This window comes from Ascaphus truei, chromosome 22 (genome assembly GCF_040206685.1).
Source record: "Ascaphus truei isolate aAscTru1 chromosome 22, aAscTru1.hap1, whole genome shotgun sequence".
Taxonomy (NCBI): Eukaryota; Metazoa; Chordata; class Amphibia; order Anura; family Ascaphidae; genus Ascaphus; species Ascaphus truei.
In genome coordinates, this window is record NC_134504.1 from 15920473 (window position 1) to 15939120 (window position 18648).

Sequence of the window (18648 nt, forward strand, 5' to 3'; positions counted from 1 at the left end):
CCACCACCCCCTCCACTTCACCCCCCCTTAACCTCCCCTGCACCCACCCCCCCTTAACCTCCCCTCCACCCCCCTCCACCCCCCCCCCTTAACCTCCCCTCCACCCCCCCCCTTAACCTCCCTCCACCCCCCCCCCCCCTCACCCCCCTCCACCCCCCCCCCCTTCACCTCCCCTCCACCCCCCCCCCCTTCACCTCCCCTCCACCCCCCCCCCCTTCACCTCCCCTCCACCCCCCCCTCACTCCCCTCCACCCCCCCCTCACCTCCCCCTCCACCTCCACCCCCTCCCCTCACCCCCCCCTCACCTCCCCCCCCTCCACCCCCCTCACCTCACCTCCACCCCCCCTCACCCCCCCTCCACCCCCCTCACCCCCTCCACCCCTACCTTCACCTCCCCTCCACCCCCACCCACCCCCCCCTCCACCCCCACCTTCACCCCCACCTTCACCCCCACCTCACCCCCACCTTCACCCCCTTCACCTTCCCTTCACCCCCCTTACAACCTCCCACCTTCCCACCACCTCCCCCCCCCTTCCCACCTTCCTACCACCTCCCCTCCTCCCACCACCTCCTCCCCCCCATTCCCATAACCTCCCCTCCACCCCCCCTTAACCTCCCCTCCACCCCCCCCCTTCACCCCCCCTCCACCCCCCCCCTTCACCTCCCCTCCACCCCCCCCCTTCACCTCCCCTCCACCCCCCCCCCCTTCACCTCCCCTCCACCCCCCCCTTCACCTCCCCTCCACCCCCCCCCCCCTTCACCTCCCCTCCACCCCCCCCCCTTTCACCTCCCCTCCACCCCCCCCCCCTTTCACCTCCCCTCCACCCCCCCTTCACCTCCCCTCCACCTCCCCTTCACCTCGACCCCTCCCCTCCACCCCCCCCCCCCTTCACCTCCCCTCCTCCACCCCCCTTCACCTCACCTCCACCCCCCCCTTCACCTCCCCTCCACCCCCGCTTCACCTCCCCTCCACCCCTACCTTCACCTCCCCTCCACCCCCACCTTCACCCCCCCCTCCACCCCCCCCTCCACCCCCCCTCCACCCCCCCTTCACCCCCACCTTCACCCCCCTTCACCTTCCCTTCACTCCCCCCTTACAACCTCCCACCTTCCCACCACCTCCCCCCCCCTTCCCACCTTCCTACCACCTCCCCCCCTTCCCACCACCTCCCCCCCTTCCCACCACCTCCCCCCCTTCCCACCACCTCCCCCCCCTTCCCACCACCTCCCCCCTTCCCACCACCTTCCCACCTTCCCACCACCCCCCCTTCCCACCACCCCCCCTTCCCACCTCCCCCCCCTTACCACCGATCCCTCCACCCTCCCTTCATCTACCCTCACCCCCCCTTCACCTCCCCCCTCCCCCCCAGCCCCCCACCTCCACCCTTCCCACCTACTCCCTCCTCCCCTCCACTTCACCCCTCCAACCCCCCCTTAACCTCCCCTCCACCCCCCCCTTAACCTCCACTCCACCCACCCCCCCTTAACCTCCCCTCCACCCCCCCCTTAACCTCCCCTCCACCCCCCCCCTTAACCTCCCCTCCACCCCCCCCCTTCACCTCCCCTCCACCCCCCCCCCCCTTCACCTCCCCTCCACCCCCCCCCCCCTTCACCTCCCCTCCACCCCCCCCTTCACCTCCCCTCCACCCTTCACCTCCACCCCTCCCCTCCACCTCCCCTCCACCCCACACCTCACCTCCACCCCCCTTCACCTCCCCTCCACCCCCGCTTCACCTCCCCTCCACCCCCGCTTCACCTCCCCTCCACCCCTACCTTCACCTCCCCTCCACCCCCACCTTCACCCCCCCCTCCACCTTCACCCCCCCACCTTCACCCCCCCCCTCCACCCCCACATTCACCCCCACCTTCACCCCCCTTCACCTTCCCTTCACTCCCCCCTTACAACCTCCCACCTTCCCACCTCCCCACCACCTCCCCCCCCCTTCCCACCTTCCTACCACCTCCCCCCCTTCCCACCACCTCCCCCCCTTCCCACCACCTCCCCCCCCTTACCACCCCCCTTCACCTCCCCTCCACCCCCCCTTCATCTACCCTCACCCCCCCTTCACCTCCCCCCCAGCCCCCCACCTCCACCCTTCCCACCACCTCCCCCCCCTTACCACCCCCCCTTCACCTCCCCTCCGCCCCCCCTTCACCTCCCCTCCGCCCCCCCTTCACCTCCCCTCTGCCCCCCTTTCACCCCCCCTTCACCTCCCCTCACCATCCCCCACCACCCCCCCCCCTCACCACCTATCCTCCTCACCTCCCCTCCGCCCCCCTTCACTTCCCCTCACCACCCCTCCGACCTCACCTCCCCTCCTTCAATGACTTTCGCCCACCCGCACTTCTGCCTTTCACCCGCCCACCGCTCACACCCCTGCGCCACACAGCCGCCGCACGCACTCAACAGACACCCGCCACTCGACACACACCCGCCACCTCTCACCCACCCCACACACTCCTGGCACATCCTGCCCCTACGCAACAATATCACTGACCAGCTGTCACCCGCACTCGCCACACACCCGCCGCCTCACACCCTAGCAGGACCCCGACCCACAACCAGCACTCACTACCCATGCGCCACCCGTACTGAACACCCACCCGCCGCCTCACACCCTAGCAGGACACACGCCTCACATTTTCACATCACTTATGTCACCAAAATATACATTGTACTGTGGTGTGTTTACAATAAACCATTTTTATACAACATCGTATTACATTTTCTTCCATCTTTCTTTTCAACATTATTATCCAACCTTTCCAACAAATACTCACCTATTGTTCCACCATTTATAAATAATACTACCTATTACGCATTTACATCCCGGGCAACGCCGGGTCTCTCAGCTAGTATGTGTATATATATATATACTGTATATAATACAAAACCCTGTAGCCTGTGTAACAGTTAAAGCTGTTTTGAAGACTGTTTGAAGTGGTTTGGAAACATTAAGACGCCACCAGCCATCCAGATGTGGAAGGGATGTGAATTGGAGCCGTTTCTGTGGCGTGGGCTGGGCTGTCAGCTGCTGACAGCGGGACATTACCTGGAAATGAATGCCTTCTTGTACGTGCATTTGCACTGGACTTCCATTCATAGCCTTACCTACAAATTACCCGGCTGTTGGAGAGCACCGGGGAACTATCAACATTTGCTCTTAAATGAGTCCATTAAAATGCAGAGAGAGCTCAGTGTAACACAGCGAGCTATCAACATGATCAGCATTACTCGCTTACTCTGTTACTGTTATGGATCTTGGCCCTGTGTGCCCTTACAGCACATATACTTTGTATATTGTGTCCTATCAAGGAGATTTATTGTGCAGAAGATATGGAAAACTACAAGAGGTATAATCAGAGAAAAAACATGTTATCCTTATGGGCGCTTCCCTGGGCGGGCAGTGTGTGGGGGGGCTTCATCTCATCATCACCCCGTACTCAGAGCCCATACTGGGGGAGAACTCCGGGGGGGACATCATTCCTTGTACAGGGGATCCCGTGAAAGTCTATAGGGGACTCATCATTCCTTGTACAGGGGATCCCGTGACAGTCTATAGGGGACACATCATTCCTTGTACAGGGGATCCCGTGACAGTCTATAGGGGACACATCATTCCTTGTACAGGGGATCCCGTGAAAGTCTATAGGGGACACATCATTCCTTGTACAGGGGATCCCGTGACAGTCTATAGGGGACACATCATTCCTTGTACAGGGGATCCCGTGAAAGTCTATAGGGGCACATTATTCCTTGTAGAGGGGAACCCGTGAAAGTCTATAGGGGACACATCATTCCTTGTAGAGGGGATCCCGTGAAAGTCTATAGGGGACACATCATTCCTTGTAGAGGGCATCCCATGACAGTCTATAGGGGACACATCATTCCTTGTAGAGGGGATCCCATGACAGTCTATAGGGGACACATCATTCCTTGTAGAGGGCATCCCATGACAGTCTATAGGGGACACATCATTCCTTGTAGAGGGGATCCCATGACAGTCTATAGAGGACACATCATTCCTTGTAGAGGGGATCCCATGACAGTCTATAGAGGACACATAATTCCTTGTAGAGGGGATCCCATGACAGTCTATAGAGGACACATCATTCTTTGTGTAGGGGATCCCATAACAGTCTATAGGGGACACATCATTCCTTGTATAGGGGATCCCATAACAGTCTATAGGGGACACATCATTCCTTGTATAGGGGATCCCATAACAGTCTACAGGGACCAATTATTTATTGTCCCATGACAGCCTGTAGGGACCAGTGGTAGATGAGCAGGGACACACAGATTACTCAGCAGAATGAGAGCACCCAGCCCCGGCCCCTGTGTGACTCCGGCGGGGGACTTCGGAGCGCGCGCGCCATGCCCCTGTTATGTTCTTACGATAGCGGGTCACGTAACAGACCTATTATTCTACTTGACCCGGTGAGAAATGACACCGCAGTAATGCTGTCTCCGGGATGGGAAGGCGGCCCGAGGAGAGGCCTCACACGGCTCCGCTGCGAGATTATTGTACATCGCCGCGGTGACACGGTATGAATCCGTATGAATGAGACCCGTGCAGGGGGAGGCCGGCCAATGCCCTGTCCCCTTACCCTGCCCGGACATGAATCATCACAGGCGGGCAGGGGGAATGGACTCTCTTTAACCTCTTCAGTGCCAGGGCGTCCCGGAAAAGACGACCTCTTTTTTTTTTTCCAATCTCCTGTCCCACTTTGGTGACTTTTTTAAAAATATTTTTAAATTAAAATTCCTTCATTGTTTTTGTTTGTTTTTTTGCACGGTTTTCCGGAAGTAAAATCCTGCAGTCGTTTTTCGGGGGGAAAGGGTGATATCAAACCAGTTTGTGGGACTGCAAAACCAGGGGCAAAATATACCATCAGATTCACCAACTAAGAATCCCACGTGTGAGCACACTCACACCTGTCTGACCGCTCTGCAGTCCTGCCCCATTATCTCTTAGCGTACAGTTCTTCCACTGACGCCAGGGATTCTAGGTAATGACATGTCGCCAGGGATTCTGGGTAATGACATGTCGCCAGGGATTCTGGGTAATGACATGAAAACAAAAGAAAACAGCGCACAACGCCAAATAGTGAAGCAAATTCAACAATATATTATAGAATTAAAAAGGGGGTAATATATCTGCGTACATGAAAAAAGTTGGTAAAAGGCATGTAGTGTGTATCACACGGTTTACCACTCGGCAGCTGTTAACTGTAGAATCGGGTGCTTGCTTCCCTCTGCTGATGCAGCTCAGTTGATTCTGGGGCAGGACGTCAGTCTTTCACTCCCAAGGGGATTTCCCTTCATGCAGCCAGGTTCAGCAACTGGTACTGGGGCTCGGTGAAATCGCTCCTGCTTCCTGGCCGATATGAAGCTGCTCCTGTACCTCGGCAGGTGTATCCTCTGCACAGAGGTTAAAACGCAGCTTGCTGGGGTGCCCGCAGCGTGCCACGATGCCGCTCCGTCGCGGGACGCTGTGTAGTGACGTCACTGTCTACACAGCAGTGGTGGATTCAATAGGGAAGTTTGAACAGTCTTACAAAGTCTCTCACAAGTGTCCAAAACAGCACACAGGATGAAATAAAAACAGGACAGGCCAATACATAGACAAAGGCCAATGTAAGCAGATATAAGGCAATAGAATGTTACATCCAACTAGTTTCGTAGAATTAACTACTTCTTCAGTATAGTCACTGCACTGTATATATTTATACATTTAAACTTTATAGGTAGTTAGGTAGTAGCGCACAGTTTTGTTTTTTGTTTTTACTGTGTTATGACAGCCTGCCAGGGATTCTGGGTAATGACATGCACACAGGGATTCTGGACATGCCGCCAGGGATTTGGGGTAATGACATGCACACAGGGATTCTGGGTAATAACATGCTGCCAGGGATTCTGGGTAAAGACATCCTGCCAGGGATTCTGGGTAATGACATGCACACAGGGATTCTGGGTAATGACATCCTGCCAGGAATTCTGGGTAATGACATGCCACCAGGGATTCTGTGTTATGACAGCCTGACAGGGGTTTTGGGTAATGACATGCACACAGGGATTCTGGGTAATGACATGCCGCCAGGGATTCTGGGTAATGACATGCCAATGAGTACACACACAGTGAGTCACGCTTTGCTCCATTTTAATATGGATCCCCTCAGATTGATGAAAGTAAAGCAATCCTTTTACAATCAATGGGAATATTTGACTAAACGCGTGCCCCCGACACCTCCTCAGTTTTTATAACACATCTCTCTCCCCAGATATTTGCAGTTGTCCTTCACAGTTTAGTCTTTTTTTTCTCACCGCCTGGCACCGCAGGAGTTATAACCCCTCCCTCCCCCCACCCCACTATAAGTTCCTTCTAAGGCCGTTTCCCGTCCCGTTCTCCAGAGAGGTGACTGAAAGGGGTTAACCGGTTACGCCTCGCGGAGCGCGGCAGTCGGAGAGGATTAGTGTTTATCCGCAGTGTAATGGTCTCCTCCGGGCAGCAATGAATCTTGTCAGTGACTGGCGTCAGCGGAGACGTCCCACAATTAACCCAGGGGGTTCTCAACCCTCCCCCCCCCCACCCCCTCAACAGGTAAGGTTTTAAGGATATCCCTGCTTCAGCACAGGTGGCTCAGACGAAGAGCCGTCTTCAGCACAGGTGGCTCAATCAGTGGCTCAGCCGAAGGCTGAGCCACTGATTGAGCCACCTGTGCTGAAGCAGGGATATCATAAAAACCTGACCTGTTGGGAGGTCTTGAGGACTGGACTTGAGAACCCCCTGCATTAACCCCTTCCCTGCCACACGATCCAGCGACCATTACGGTTGCCCGTCCCGCAATCAACGTGCCGCTGCTTTTTAATGGCACCTGGATTCACGTTACCTGTTGGGGATCCCCGCAGATGCGGGGGGCGAGCTGCATGCTAGACTGCAAGCTCTTGAGATCATGGTTTTCCCGGGGTCCCCCCACGTCCCCGTCCGCGTCCCCCCCCCCCCCCCACATTATAACGCAGTGGCGTAGTGCTCATTCTTACAGCAGCTCTGTGACGGCGGTAACCAACCTGTTTCCTCTCTCCCACGCTGGCTGCCAGCATCAAACACTCCTCAACAGCCTCACCACGGCTCCGTCACGCAGCCCGGCGCTCTCCAAGGTAGCCTCCAGCTCGCGGCTTTAATTAGTCTTCGGGTACCCACGGTGCTTTGCAGCGAGCGATGGCAGCCTCTGCCGCGGAAGTTAGCTCGTTATATAGAACAACAGCAAAAAAAAGCTGCGTAGACCCCAGGTAACCATACTGTGCGTTGACGTTCATTTGAGCAGTGTCCACACTACAGAGCGGTACAGAGTATCTACACATTCCCCAAACCTATCTTCAAAGACAAACAGGAAAAAAAGCTGGCGCACAGCCAAGAATGGGTCCCAAACGTATGAATAAAAAACCTTCTTTATTGAGCCATCTTAAAAATGGAGGTGAACACTTTTTTATTCATACATTTGGGACCCATTCTTAGCTGTGCGCCAGCTTTTTTCCTGTTTGTCTTTGAAGATTTGTCCCATCTCATCCCACTTGGCTGCACGCCTGTCAGGATTTGGGACTAAAGGGGCACCTGTGAGTATTATTTATTACTAGCTGAGAGACCCGGCGTTGCCCGGGATGTAATGTTCCCGTTCCTCTCTCTCTCCTCCCCCCTCTCTCTGTTTGTCCCCCATTCACATCAATCCAGTCCCCCCCCTCCCTCCCTCCCTCCTTTACAGCTTCATGTAGCGTGTGTGCGTCAGTCACTGAGGGTCTGACTGGGTTTCACAGCCCTTATCTCAGCCTTCAGGGATCATTGGTCTATCTGGGGACTTTACCATAAGCATCAATCAGAATATCCCCCTGTCCCATCCTGTTTATTTGTATATCACCTGTACCATCATATTGAAAGGACCCAGCGTTGGAGCGCCTGTGTCACTTTTATCTTTGGATTCCCCCACCTATGGTTTAGCGTTAAGAGGAAGAAAATAGCTATTTTTTCAAAGCCGTTCCTTTCTGGCATTACCACCTCGCACAGGAGTGGCCAACACCAGCCCTCAAGGGCCAACAACAGGCCAGGATATCCCTGCTTCAGCACAGGTGGCTCAATCAGTGGCTCAGTCTTTGAGCCACTGATTGAGCTTTATGTGCTGAAGCAGGGACGTATTGCGCCACCTGTGATGAAGCAGGGACTGATTGAGCCACCTATGCTGAAGCAGGGATTGATTGCGCCACCTGTGCTGAAGCAGGGACTGATTGAGCCACCTGTGCTGAAGCTGGTGTATCTTGAAAACCTGACCTGTTGGTGGCACCTGAGGACTGGAGTTGGGCTCCCCCTGACCTCGCACCTCCTTTGTATAACATTCCTCCCGCCCGTGTCACATTTTGGAGACTAAAGCTGGTGTTTGGGAAGAAATGATCCCTCTGTGGTTATTATCCGCCTGTGCTGTGATCCCTCATCGCGTCACTGAGGGTGGGATGAAGGGATGTCACCCGAAAACAAGTGCGAGGGGAAGGACGTGCCGGAGTTTATCAGCGCGGGTTCCCGTCCGCGTGCAGAAGGCGGCACGTTCTTTATTCGGAGGATTCCCGTTTATACCCGTGAGGCACAGAGAAGAAATGACACACATAATAATAATAATGACTTTATTTGTGTAGCGCTTTTCTCCCGGGGGAACACGAAACGCTTCACAGTTGCAAAAGGGACAAAGAAGAAAACATTTAAGGCTATAAACGCGACCAAACGCAAGGGAAGATGTATTACTGGAGGGGTCGTTGTGTAGGACAATTAGCCGGGGCTGTTTTCCGCTGGGACATTTAGCCGCCTGTAGAGGTATCCCCTAACCCCTTACCCTAAAAACCCAAACCTAAGCCTGTTACCCTAAAAATCCAACCCTTAGCCCCTTACCCTAAAAACCCAACCCTTAGCCCCTTACCCTAAAAACCCAACCCTTAGCCCCTTAACCTAAAAACCCAAACCTAAGCCCCATACCCTAAAAACCCAACCCTTAGCCCCTTACCCTAAAAACCCAACCCTTAGCCCCTTACCCTAAAAACCCAACCCTTAGCCCCTTACCCTAAAAACCCAACCCTTAGCCCCTTACCCTAAAAACCCAACCCTTAGCCCCTTACCCTAAAAACCCAACCCTTAGCCCCTTACCCTAAAAACCCAACCCCTTAGCCCCTTACCCTAAAAACCCAACCCCGTAGCCCCTTACCCTAAAAACCCAACCCCTTAGCCCCTTACCCTAAAAACCCAACCCTTAGCCCCTTACCCTAAAAACCCAAACCCCTTACCCTAAAAACCCAAACCTGAGCCCCATACCCTAAAAACCCAAACCTGAGCCCCATACCCTAAAAACCCAAACCCCTTACCCTAAAAACTTGAACCCCTAACCCTAACGCTATTTGCCCTAGACGCTGAAACATCCGCAGGTAATAGTCCGATAGCGAGCCCCTCGGTTTCTTGTTTTATACACGTCAAAGTCTTCCACCTCTTCACAGAGACACCTTCATTCTGCCACTGATTGAGCCACCTGTGCTGAAGCAGGGATATCCTGAAAACCTGACTTTGGGGGGGGGGGGGGGGGCAGGGGGACAGGTCTTAAGGACTGGAGTTTGATGATTGGACGATTTCAAGTCTACATAATAATTATATTATATTGTCTATATACATATATATTCAGCATGTAACTAGTTACAATAAGTAATATAGAATTACGTTAGAAATGATATTGGAAAATGATTAGCTGCCCCTGCAGACATACTGTAAGTAGATAAATCAGTCTGAAGACAGACAGGTGTAGAAATGTTTTATGTGACTTAAGAATCTATCTTGTTTTATCCATTTCCATTTTGTATGAAACTTGGTATGTTTCATGTCTGCATTTGAATATTATAGGATCATGAGTGTGGAATCAAAGGTTAGTTAAATAGTTGTATGTATGTATGTCTTTATTTATATAGCGCATTTAATGTACATAGCGCGTCACCGCAGTAATACACGTGACAATCATATAAATAACAAATAATACAAATAACACACAATGGGAATAAGTGCTTCAGACATAGAAGTTACATTTAGGAAGAGGGGTCCCTGCTCCGAGGAGCTTACAATCTAATTGCTAGATATGAAGAAAGTACAGAGACAGTAGGAGCGGATTCTGGTAAGTGCGTCTGCAGGGGGCTAAGCTTTATGTATCATGTGTCTAGTAATATCCACGGAGCTATTCATATGTTTCTTTAAGCAAGTGTGTCTTAAAGGTGGATAGAGAGGGTGCTAGTCGGGTATTGAGGGGAAGGGCATTCCAGAGGTGTGGGGCAGTGAGTGAGAAAGGTTTAAGGCGGGAGAGGGCTTTAGATACAAAGGGGCTAGAGAGAAGACATCCTTGTAAGGTGGGGCAGAAGAGTGTAAAGCTTTAAAAGATATTTAAAAGCTTTTAAAGTTAAAGCTTTTAAATAAGTTAGTAGTATAAGACAATACAATAGAGAGAGGTCTTAAAAGAAAAGGAACATTGTTAATTCTATAGTTACTTAGTGACAGAACAAAGTAAATCTTGCTAAATGAAGAAACAGTGTTCTAATGTTGGTGATAGACTAAGAAGATTGGGCTGACAGTGAGAAAAACAGGCGATGGCTAAAATGTATAAAGACTGCATTGGGATTTATAGAACTCAGAATCAATTAACACCACGAGCTAAGAATAAACCAGCTAAAGATTCCCCACTATATACAGTATATAACTGCGTTCTATATGCCTGAAACCCGATGAAACTGACTGAAAGCTGCTGTGGGAGATGTGCTCTATTGTCTCGGAATAAATTGGGAGAGGAACTGGCCCGCGGACAATTTCATCTGTATTGAAAGGTGGGACATTTATTTACAGCCATCTAATGAGCTCGATGTTCTGAGCCGAGCGCCCGACTCAAGATGCGCATTTTCCGTGCCAGCGAAAGGCTTATAACCGGTTGTTTTTATTTCTAAAGGGAATAAGAAGTGCCCGGCGCCGTGTATGAGTTGAGCTCCTGCGGGGGGCAGTGATAGGTGGGGTACCAGGCCGTCTGTGCAGGACGGCGCTAGGAAAACAAGATGCTGATGAGAAATTAATCAGGCAGCTGTTCTAACAAGTGTCGCTAATGATGGTGTTGTTAAAGGAAAATACTTTGCATGTTTTTAATTACAGCGATTAAAGGGACTTAATAACGAGCTCTCGCTCTGTTTGTGTATAGTATTCTCTTCGGTGTTAATTTACAGGACGGGCTGGAGTATGAGTGAGCGGCTCACACTTACTCTACGCTCAGCATGTGTGCTTCTTACTGACAAACTGACTCCTCTCATTAGGTGCACACTCATCGGGTTACTGCACTGGGTGCACACATACAATGAACTTTGCCTTACTCTCACTGACTATTTACTCATACTCATCCTCACTGCGAAGTCAGTCATTGTGATTCTTACACCGTCCTTGACTTCTGATCACACTGAGTGTGCACTCCTACTCTGTCCTGATCAGGCTCAGTCTACACTGATAGTGTTAGTGAACTCACACATATATATACTCATATTGTATCCTCACTTTGAGTGTGAACTTACCCAGCCTTCCTGCTTACATAGTCATTCTCAGTCTAAGTGTGCACTCAGAGTCCTGTTACTCATACTTTGCCCTGTTCGAGCTGAGTGGGTATTGATACAGTTGGGGAACTCACACTCATACATTGGGCTTCTCTGAATGTGCACTCATACATTGATCGCATGCTGAGCGTGCATCCATAGATTGAGCATGCACTCACACTCCCCCTGTGCTCTGTTTGCAGACATGGGGAACTTTGACGATGGGGAGACCTCCCAGGCAGTCTCTCACGGGGACGCCGCCGTGATCAACGCCCCCGAAATCGCCAGCTTCCCACAGCCGCAGGTCACATGGTTCAGAGACGGCAGGAAGATCCCCCCCAGCAACCGCATGTGAGTAAAGAGCGAGATACTCTGTACCAGTCCAGTCAACTACTTGTTACTACGTGTATAAAAACTTGTCTCTATGGGGGTTGCCGACTTGACTCTTTAATAGCTCTTGACTTTCAAAGCTTCAGATCCTGCAAAATAAAATAAACTCACATTCCTTCTTTTCCTCCGGGTAGAACATATAAATACAGCAAATAAAGTTCGTCTCAAAGACGTTTACTCACGAGGTTTAACGTCTTCTGTCTGCGGGGTCGAAGTACAACGACTTTCTGCGCGGCTGTTCGACCAGTAAAGGCTGCGTCCATAGAGGGGGGAGCCGCGCTGACGCTGAGGCTCGTCTGCGCAGTCAGGAGCGATTGCATGAACTAGCAGGCGAGCCAGCGTGCGCGGTCGGGAGGCGGGGCACTGACATCACTGGGCCAATAGCCCGCGGAGCGCCGACGTCAAGGCGCCGTGACGCTGACTCGCTCTGATTGGAGGTTTTCAGCTGACAGCGCTCAGAAACAGGTTCTGCTGTCGGCTGAAAATCCCTGCGCCTCGGCACGCCTGCGGACGCTCGCGGGAGCCCCCTCTCAAGGCATCCTTATTGGGGATGACGGGGCTCATCGCGGAGCGTTCACACGGCTCAGCGCTGACTGACCTTCTATGGACGCAGCCTGTGTCAGCCATGAACCCCTCCGCCGAGGCGAATACACGCCCCCCCCCCCCCAGAGATTCTGTGCTAGCACCCTCACATTTATACTTCCTAATGCTAAAGGGAACTGTGGCCCAGATTCACCAAACGGTGCTAAGGCTTGCACGCCTCGGCTCCCATCGGTATGAGCGGGAGTAAAGGAGTGCGGCGTTTAGCACCGTTTGGAGGAGCGGGGCCCCTGAATCCCAGATAACCGCGCAGGCGCTGTGACACATCACGCTGAGTATATAGGACATATTACGCGGTCGCTGTAGGTGCTGCACCTGCGGAGACGGATTTATCTTGCAGCCGGAAATCATTGTTTGGTCAAAAGATGCAGCTAAATTACTCCTTTTGTTATACGCAGCGACCCCCCCCCTTCAGCGTATGACGCGTTGCCATGGCAACGGACGTCACGCGATGGGTGACGACGCGTTGCCATGACGACGCGACGCTACAGGAGAAGGCCTGCTACGGAAAAGGTAAGACACACACACACATATTGCCTCCCAAACACACTGCCACTCGCTCCCCCCGCCTGGGGGGCATCCGCCCCTGGTTGTAAGACTGATACATTGTGAGGCAGTTTGGGAGGGGCGCGGGGTCTGTGTATTTGGGGGCGCGGGGTCTGTGTATTTGGGAGGGGCGCGGGGTCTGTGTATTTGGGAGGGGTGCGGGGTCTGTATTTGGGAGGGGCGGGGGTCTGTGTATTTGGGGGCGCGGGGTCTGTGTATTTGGGAGTGGAGCGGGGTTTGTGTATTTGGGAGGGGAGCGGGGTCTGTATTTGGGGGCGCGGGGTCTGTGTATTTGGGAGGGGCGCGGGGTCTGTGTATTTGGGAGGGGAGCGAGGTCTGTGTATTTGGGAGGAGCGCGGGGTCTGTGTATTTGGGAGGGGCGCGGGGTCTGTGTATTTGGGAGGGGCGCGGGGTCTGTGTATTTGGGAGGGGCGCGGGGTCTGTGTATTTGGGAGGAGCGCGGGGTCTGTGTATTTGGGAGGGGCGCGGGGTCTGTATTTGGGAGGGGCGCGGGGTCTGTGTTTTTGGGAGGGGCGCGGGGTCTGTGTTTTTGGGAGGGGCGCGGGGTCTGTGTTTTTGGGAGGGGCGCGGGGTCTGTGTATTTGGGAGGAGCGCGGGGTCTGTATTTGGGAGGGGCGCGGGGTCTGTGTTTTTGGGAGGGGCGCGGGGTCTGTGTTTTTGGGAGGGGCGCGGGGTCTGTGTATTTGGGAGGAGCGCGGGGTCTGTGTATTTGGGAGGGGCGCGGGGTCTGTATTTGGGAGGGGAGCGGGGTCTGTGTATTTGGGGGGGGCACGGGGTCTGTGTATTTGGGGGCGCGGGGTCTGTGTATTTGGGGGCGCGGGGTTTGTGTATTTGGGGGGCGCAGGGTCTGTGTATTTGGGAGGGGCGCGGGGTTTGTGTATTTGGGAGGGGAGCGGGGTCTGTGTATTTGGGGGGCGCAGGGTCTGTGTATTTGGGGGCGCGGGGTCTGTGTATTTGGGAGGAGCGCGGGTCTGTGTATTTGGGAGGAGCGCGGGGTCTGTGTATTTGGGAGGGGCGCGGGGTTTGTGCATTTGGGGGGCGCAGGGTCTGTGTATTTGGGAGGGGAGCGGGGTCTGTGTATTTGGGAGGGGAGCGGGGTCTGTGTATTTGGGGGGGGCGCGGGGTCTGTGTATTTGGGGGCGCGGGGTTTGTGTATTTGGGGGTCGCAGGGTCTGTGTATTTGGGAGGGGCGCGGGGTTTGTGTATTTGGGAGGGGCGCGGGGTTTGTGTATTTGGGGGCGCGGGGTCTGTATTTGGGGGCGCGGGGTTTGTGTATTTTGGGGGCGCAGGGTCTGTGTATTTGGGAGGGGCGCGGGGTCTGTGTATTTGGGAGGGGCGCGGGGTCTGTGTATTTGGGAGGGGCGCGGGGTCTGTATTTGGGGGCGCGGGGTCTGTGTATTTGGGGGCGCGGGGTCTGTGTATTTGGGGGCGCGGGGTCTGTGTATTTGGGGGCGCGGGGTCTGTGTATTTGGGGGCGCGGGGTCTGTGTATTTGGGGGCGCGCGGGGTCTGTGTATTTGGGAGGGGCGCGGGGTGTGTATTTGGGAGGAGCGCGGGGTCTGTGTATTTGGGGTGCGGGGTCTGTGTATTTGGGAGGGGAGCGGGGGTCTGTGTATTTGGGAGGGGCGCAGGGTCTGTGTATTTGGGGGGCACAGGGTCTGTGTATTTGGGGGCGCGGGGTCTGTGTATTTGGGAGGGGAGCGGGGGTCTGTGTATTTGGGAGGGGCGCGGGGTCTGTGTATTTGGGGGCGCGGGGTCTGTGTATTTGGGAGGGGCGCGGAGTCTGTGTATTTGGGAGGGGCGCGGGGTCTGTGTATTTGGGAGGGGCGCGGGGTCTGTGTATTTGGGAGGGGCGCGGGGTCTGTGTATTTGGGAGGGGCGCGGAGTCTGTGTATTTGGGAGGGGCGCGGGGTCTGTGTATTTGGGAGGGGCGCGGGGTCTGTGTATTTGGGAGGGGCGCGGGGTCTGTGTATTTGGGAGTGGAGCGGGGGTCTGTATTTGGGAGGGGCGCGGGGTCTGTGTATTTGGGAGGGGCGCGGGGTCTGTGTATTTGGGAGTGGAGCGGGGGTCTGTATTTGGGAGGGGCGCGGGGTCTGTGTATTTGGGAGGGGCGCGGGGTCTGTGTATTTGGGGGCGCGGGGTCTGTGTATTTGGGAGGGGCGCGGGGTCTGTGTATTTGGGAGGGGCGCGGGGTCTGTCTATATGGGGAGGGGCGCGGGGTCTGTCTATTTGGGGAGGGGCGCGGGGGTTTGTGTATTTGGAAGGGGTGGGTGGGGGTCTGTATTTGGGAGGGGCGGGGGGTCTGTGTATTTGGGAGGGGCGGGGGGTCTGTGTATTTGGGAGGGGCGGGGGGTCTGTGTATTTGGGAGGGGTGGGGGGGGCTGTGTATTTGGGAGGGGCGGGGGGGTCTGTGTATTTGGGAGGGGTGCGGAGATCTGTGTATTTGAGGGGGCACGTGGATTTGTGTATTTGGGAGGGGTGGGGGGTCTATGTATTTGGGAGGGGCGCGGGGATCTGTATTTGGGAGGGGCGCGGAGATCTGTGGATTTGAGGGGGCACGTGGGTTTGTGTATTTGGGAGGGGCGCGGGGGTTTGTGTATTTGGGAGGGGTGGGGGGGTCTGTGTATTTGGGAGGGATGGGGAGGTCTGTGTATTTGGGAGTGCGTGGGGGGGTCTGTGTATTTGGGAGGGACGGGGGGGTCTGTGTATTTGGGAGGGGCGCGGGTGTCTGTTTTTGGGGGGGTGCGGGGGTTTGTGTATTTCTGAGGCGGGGGGGGTCTGTGTATTTGGGAGGGATGGGGGGCCTGTATTTGGGAGGGGCGCGGGGGATCTGTGTATTTGGGGGGGCACGTGGGTTTGTGTATTTAGGGGGGCGCGGGGGTTTGTGTGTTTGGGAGGGACAGGGGGGTCTGTTTATTTTGGAGGGACGAGGGGGCTGTGTATTTTGGGGGGACGGGGGGTCTGTGTATTTTGGGGGGACAGGCATCGTCTGTGTATTTTGGAGGGGCGCAGGGTCTGTGTATTTGTAGGTCAAATAATACTCTGTTCAAGGGGCTGTCTGTGAGTACAATAACCTCATGACTGGGGCATGTTTAATGCAATTATAAAGGGTTATTTATGTGCTGATCACGCGCCTGGGGCTCTGACATTTGTAAAATGGGGTTTTTACCATATCTCCTTATTTAATGCTAAATTATCATAGTATGACTGGCCAACTCCAGTCCTCACGAGCCACTAACAGGTCAGGTTTTAAGGATGTCCCCGCTTCAGCACAAGGGGCTCAGTCGTAATGACTGAGCCACTGATTGAACCACCTGTGCTGAAGCAGGGATAATGCCTGTTCGTGGCCCTAGAGGAGGGGTGCGCAAAGTGGGGGGCGCAAGTATTTTCCGGGGGAGGGGTCGCGGCGGTTGCAGAGACCTCGCGCTCTTCTCCGCGGCATTTAAATGACATGCCGGGGGAGGCGTGACGCCTCTGTAATGTCTCCTACCTTGTCTTTGTCAAATGATGCCGCAGGGTCACGTGACGTCGGGTTGCCATGGAAACGTGACATCAATGTGTCGTCGCGTGACCCCGCAGACAAGGAGATGGGGGGCACGAGCCGGCAAGGAGAGCAGGCAAGGGGGCGCGGGGGGGAAAGTTTGCAAAAGGTGTCACGGTGTGCTCATTTGCATGTCGTTTCCCAGAATCCCTTGCTGCAGTGGGAGCACGGTATGCTGGGTGATAAGGGTGAAAGTCAGGGTTGCAGACCTGTCTAAGACATGTGAATGTGTTACAGTAATATTTCCATTTGAGATAGAATAGATAGATAGATAGATAGATAGATAGATAGATAGATAGATAGATAGATAGATAGATAGACAGATAGACAGACACACAGATAGATAGATAGATAGATAGATAGATAGATAGATAGATAGATAGATAGATAGATAGATAGATACACACACACAGAGAAAAAGTATGCCACAAATAGCTATGTGTGGGATACTTTTTCTCTCTGTTTGCACATTATTCTGATTTTAGTAAAATTTATTTACGGGGTCTGTAGCAGGTACCGTTTTCGTATATATATATATTTATTTATTTATTATTATTATGGTGGGTGAAAAGGTGACTAAAAACCCTCAGATAGACAGATACACAGATAGACAGATACACAGATAGACAGATACACAGATAGACAGATACACAGATACACAGATAGATAGATAGATAGATAGATAGATAGATAGATAGATAGATAGATAGATAGATAGATAGATAGATAGACACACAGATAGATAGACAGACACACAGATAGACAGAGACAGATAGATAGATAGATAGATAGATAGATAGATAGATAGATAGATAGATAGATAGATAGATACACACAGAGAAAAAGTATGCCACAAATAGCTATGTGTGGGATACTTTTTCTCTCTGTTTGCACATTATTCTGATTTTAGTAAAATTTATTTACGGGGTCTGTAGCAGGTACCGTTTTCGTATATATATATATTTATTTATTTATTATTATTATGGTGGGTGAAAAGGTGACTAAAAACCCTCCACCGTATCTTATACTATATTAGTGAAAGCACTGTATGCCTGTCTGGATGTCCTGTGTCCCTAGGGGAAATCTCATTGGTCCCTTGGCCCGCCCGCCCCCGCACACCTCTCATTGGCCTGAGGCGGAGTGACGGGCCAAAGGTCCAACACACACACACACACACACACACACACACACACACACACACACACACACACACACACACACACACACACACACACACACACACCTCTCTCTGTCCTCTCCCCCCCCCCATCACACTCACCCCCCCCCTCCCCGGTGCTCCACTCACCTTCCCGCCTTTGCTCCACTCTCCGCTCCACTCTCCCCTCTCCCGCTCCACTCACCTCCCTCCCGCTCCACTCCCTCCCGTTCCACTCACCTCCCTCCACCTCTCGCTCCACTCACCTCCCTCCCGCTCCACTCACCTCCCTCCCGCTCCACTCCCTCCAGCTCCACTCACCTCCCTCCCGCTCCACTCACCTCCCTCCCGCTCCACTCCCTCCCGCTCCACTCACCTCCCTCCCGCTCCACTCCCTCCCGCTCCACTCACCTCCCTCCCACTCCACTCCCTCCAGCTCCACTCACCTCCCTCCCGCTCCACTCACCTCCCTCCCGCTCCACTCACCTCCCGCTCCACTCACCTCCCGCTCCACTCCCACCCGCTCCACTCCCTCCCGCTCCACTCACCTCCCTCCACCTCCCTCCCGCTCCACTCACCTCCCTCCACCTCCCTCCCGCTCCACTCACCTCCCTCCCGCTCCAATCACCTCCCTCCCGCTCCACTCACCTCCCTCCCCGGCGCGGGGACAGGCAGTGGCCAGGCAGCCTGCAGCTGCCACGCGGCGCCTAAGATGGCGGCGGCCAGAAGGACCCCCTTCCTCCGTAGCGGAGTAACTAGG

At 54.1% G+C, this 18648-nt stretch overlaps 1 protein-coding gene across 1 annotated transcript in view; it reads left to right on the forward strand.

Annotated features, from left to right (window-relative positions):
• LOC142472879 (protein sidekick-2-like) overlaps positions 1-18648 on the forward strand; it is a 330609-nt gene that overhangs the window by 218872 nt on the left and 93089 nt on the right. Inside the window, 1 exon segment of the mRNA XM_075580078.1 lies at positions 11839-11986. Coding sequence (XP_075436193.1) covers positions 11839-11986 — 148 coding nt within the window.